General features: G+C 38.2%; 1 protein-coding gene across 4 annotated transcripts; it reads left to right on the top strand.

Annotated features, from left to right (window-relative positions):
• The first annotated feature begins 201 nt into the window (after positions 1 to 201).
• LOC106768994 (F-box/kelch-repeat protein At1g26930) lies at positions 202 to 3,871 on the top strand. 4 transcript variants are annotated; one of them, XM_014654427.2, is made up of 2 exons: positions 202 to 358; positions 1,077 to 3,871. In XM_014654427.2, the coding sequence occupies exon 2, from the start codon at positions 1,139 to 1,141 to the stop codon at positions 2,744 to 2,746; it is 1,608 nt and encodes a 535-aa protein (XP_014509913.1). In that variant the 5' UTR covers positions 202 to 358; positions 1,077 to 1,138; the 3' UTR covers positions 2,747 to 3,871. The 4 variants fall into 4 exon arrangements, with proteins under 4 accessions (XP_014509913.1, XP_014509911.1, XP_014509912.1 ...); XM_014654425.2 differs by having other exon boundaries at positions 876 to 3,871; XM_014654426.2 differs by having other exon boundaries at positions 202 to 501.
• The last annotated feature ends 445 nt before the right edge of the window (positions 3,872 to 4,316 follow it).

Genomic DNA, 4,316 nt, shown 5'->3' with positions numbered 1-4,316 from the left:
AGGTTACTTAACGGTGAACAGGTTCGGGTCCCACCGCCACTGCGTCCACGGTCACCGTCTTCTCTCGCCGCCGCCTACCGGACAATCCCAAAAAACAAAACAATTTTATTTTAAAACATAAAAGAAATTCATAACAAACAAATAATAATGATAAAAAATTAGGAAGTAATAATTATTATTTAATTGTGCATTAAGCTATGATTTAAGGGGGATAAGGGGTTGTAGAGAGGGTCCTCTCTTTCAGATTTTGCTCCAAAATCAGAACAACCAAACCTTCCATCTGATTTGCAGAGAGTTTTCTCAAGGGACCAACCAGAGACAACCAAGGACACTGTAGAGAGAGAAAGTGGTTCTTTCTGTGAGTAACATGCAATAGATATATTATGTATATATATAGAGAGAGAAAAAGAGTTGAAGATTGTTGTTCAATTTGAAAATTGCCATCAAGTACCCTTTTTTTCTGTTCTTATTTTTGGTTGGTTTTGGTTCCTATCCAACCCTGTAAGTTTCTAGCATTGTTTCTCTCTGCTTGCCTTTTTTTTTTGTTCTCTTCTTCAAGTATTGCTCTCTGTGAATGTGCTCAACAGTGACTTGCTTTGCTGGTTTGGTTTTCTTCTGTTATTTAGAGATCTTTATTGAATTTTGGTTTTTCTAGTTGAATCATGAGACTTAATGAATGATGGGTTGATTTAAAAATTTCAAACTTTTGTTGCTGCATTGGGATGTTGGATTCATTTCTGCATTTCGTGTGTACAATTGAAGTTGGTGTTATTTCTGGCGTTTTGCATCTTCGGGATCTGTCTATCACACAAGGGGCATTTTTGTTTTTTCCTCTAACCAAAGGTTTCATCTTTGTTATACCATGTCAAAAACAGGGAAATAAAAAAGTGGTTTTTGGGGATTTGTCTTGGTGATTGGTTGAACGATATTTCGATCTGAAGAAACTTGTGTGACGGGTGTTGATTAGATGGGCCTTGCTTGCTGTGATGGGTGTTTAAATTTGTGCAAAGAAGTAAAAGGGGCAAAAATTAGGAACTTGTGAATTGAATTGGATTTCATCAATTCTGTTTGAACAGGCTCTTGATTTTGCTGTGGTGGATTGAAGTGTGAAGGGCGTTCCTTTCTCTGTGGCGGAGACATGTTGGACGGTCGTTCGTGCGTTGTTCCGAGGTTGTTTTCCAGCGCTTGCCAGGCAGAGAACGACTGGTCTTACATGAAGTGCTTGCTGGAGTTGGACATCAAGAATGGAAAGCGCCCTATGGAGATTGATGATGTTGAGGATGAACCCCAGCAGCCGAGGAAGTGTACTAGGAAGTTGGATTCTTACAATAGAGTTGAAATGGCTCGAATTTCCCTTCAAAGGCAATCTATTGAGGCCAAGGATTCCGTTGTTTCCCAGATGGATCAGGAGGCCATTGAGCCATTGAACGTTTGTGAAGGAGTTGTCGGAGAAGATGGAGCTTTGACCGACCGGCTATTGGGTGAGCAAGAACAGGAGGGTGATGGTGATTTGATGGATGTTGGTGACCATCAATCCGATGAACAGCAGCAGGCTAAGCCTGGGGATTTATCAGATTTTGGTGCCAGGCTATATGATGAATATCGGTTGGAGCATGATGAGACTCTAATGAATTCAAGTGAACAGCAATCTGAGCAGCAGCAGCAGCAGCATGGTGGGGATTCTTCAGATTCTGGTTCTCTCTTGCCACGCATGAACCGTGACAGCTCAATAGCCTGTCTCAGCCGATGTTCAAGGTCAGACTACGGTTCTCTAGCCTCGCTGAATAGGAGCTTCCGGAACATAATCCGAAGTGGTGAACTCTATCAATGGAGGAGACTAAATGGTATTATGGAGCACTGGATTTATTTTTCCTGCGCCCTCCTGGAATGGGAGGCCTATGATCCAATCCGTCAGAGGTGGATGCATTTGCCAAGGATGGCTTCTAATGAATGCTTTATGTGTTCAGACAAGGAATCTTTAGCTGTAGGAACTGAGCTACTTGTGTTTGGGAGGGAGCTAAGATCTCATGTGATTTACAGATACAGTCTGTTGACAAACTCATGGACATCTGGAATGAGGATGAATGCTCCAAGATGCTTGTTTGGCTCAGCAAGCCTTGGAGAGATTGCAATATTAGCTGGTGGGTGTGATTCAGAGGGACACATCCTGGACTCTGCTGAATTATACAATTCTGAGACTCAAACATGGGAAACACTGCCAAGTATGAAGAAACCAAGGAAGATGTGTTCTGGGGTGTTTATGGATGGAAAGTTTTACGTTATAGGGGGGATTGGGGGGAGTGATTCTAAGGTGCTAACATGTGGAGAGGAGTACAATGTTCAGAGCAGGACATGGACAGAGATTCCTAACATGTCCCCAGGAAGAAGTAGTAGGGGTCCTGAGATGCCTGCAACAGCTGAGGCACCACCTCTGGTTGCAGTTGTAAATGATGAATTATATGCTGCTGATTATGCAGACATGGAGGTTAAGAAGTATGACAAGGAAGAAAAAGTGTGGATTACCATTGGGAGACTGCCAGAACGTGCAGTGTCGATGAATGGTTGGGGTCTTGCATTCAGGGCATGTGGAGATAAGCTTATTGTGATTGGCGGACCTAGGACTCATGGTGAGGGTTTTATTGAGCTCAATTCATGGGTGCCTAGTGCAGGGCCTCCACACTGGGATCTACTTGCTAGGAAACGTTCTGGCAACTTTGTTTATAATTGTGCTGTGATGGGATGTTGAAGCATTGAATTGTCAAACTTACACATTTTGATGCTTCATGTCCAAGGAGTTGCACAAACATTGATTCGTCCATTGACACAGGATTCTTGCTAATTGGTACATTGCCCCCCCTTATTTCTTTCTATGATATTTTTCTTTGAAAGGTTGGGGATGATGGGGACAACATTCAGATATTACTCAAGATTAGCTGAAAAGTTTTATGGGGAGGAGCTATTCAGTCTTTTTTTTTTTTTTTTTTTTTTTTTTTTTTATTTTTCTATTTTTTTTTTTTTTTTTTTTTTTTTTTTTTATGTTTAAAATTTCAACCACTATTTTGTTACATTGAAATTGGCATCTTTCCCCATTTCCATTGACATGTGATTTTTCGAACTTTTGTATCATGTAGCAAAGGAATAGATTAAATAATTTAAGTTCTACACAAACTTAGGTTATTGGTGTTGTTTGTTTAAGTGCTTCTGAGAACACACAACTAGATACTTGATTTTTCTTGATCATAAATTTCCTAGCTTGAAGGAATGAAATAACTTTCTGAGAGTTTCTTTTTTATTTCTTGGATTCTGTACTGATTCAATTTTGCACATTTGAATTCATGGACCTTGTATTTTGACCTCTTTCTAGTCTGGACTTTGGTATCATATACAGAATTTTCTATCTCCAATTTTTTCTATATGGACCTATGCATCATGGCACTAAAAATGAGGAAAGTTTTCCTTTTTTAGACTGCAACCTTCATGGAAAAATCAGTTTGCTCTGCTGTCAAAATAAGTAACAGTGATTAATTGTTTGTTGTTTTAAAAATCGTTATTGGACCTATGGTTAAGGGCAAAATGTTTCAAAGTAAAAACTATAAATGAATGATCTTTATTATTAGACATTGATGGAATATGGTACTGCATCATTAAGCCATTATTATTACTTTCTATGTTGATTTGAGGCCACCCATCAAACAAGTTTTTTTGTTGTCTTGGCACTTGCACGAACCCTTATTTTTCAAGTCTGTCTTACACATGCAGATGAAAACTTGAAATTGAAATATGAGTGCATCTGGTATTTCTTAAACCTGTTGTAGTTATTGGATGTTTCTAATTGTAAGTATATGAAAATGGTCCATGTTATAGTAGTAAACTCATCTCAGTCCTGTAACAGCAGAGTTGCTTTAAATATTTTGTTGGGTGGTTGCATCACCATTATTAGACATCAAAGTCCTTAAACAACTTTAGGTCCTATGTGAATAAACTCTGTTACTGAAGTAATTAATAAAAAAGATAAAATAAAACAAGTATATTTTTTACTGCTTAAGAGCATAAACTTTATCTTAAGTTATGGAATATACTTCATTATTTTGCATTCTCATGTCTTTTATAAGTGAATTTATCTCAACAGAACTTCCTCTTGGTAGAAATCAGAACAACAGTAGACTAAATGTGTGAAACAGAAGTAAATTTTGTTGCATATCAAGTTGCATAAAAGAAGTGATATTTTCATTTTACAATTTGCCATTTGTTTTTTTTTTTTCTTTCTAATTTGCTCTTATAAGTTAATATTAAAGAGTTCAGCCACCAAAATTACC

This window comes from Vigna radiata, chromosome 7 (assembly GCF_000741045.1).
Source record: "Vigna radiata var. radiata cultivar VC1973A chromosome 7, Vradiata_ver6, whole genome shotgun sequence".
NCBI classification, from domain to species: Eukaryota; Viridiplantae; Streptophyta; class Magnoliopsida; order Fabales; family Fabaceae; genus Vigna; species Vigna radiata.
This window is presented reverse-complemented; position numbering and strand designations above follow the sequence as displayed.

Coding starts and splice junctions, on each gene's coding strand:
- LOC106768994 (XM_014654427.2), top strand. CDS start 1,139: ATGTTGGACGGTCGTTCGTGCGTTGTTCCGAGGTTGTTTTCCAGCGCT.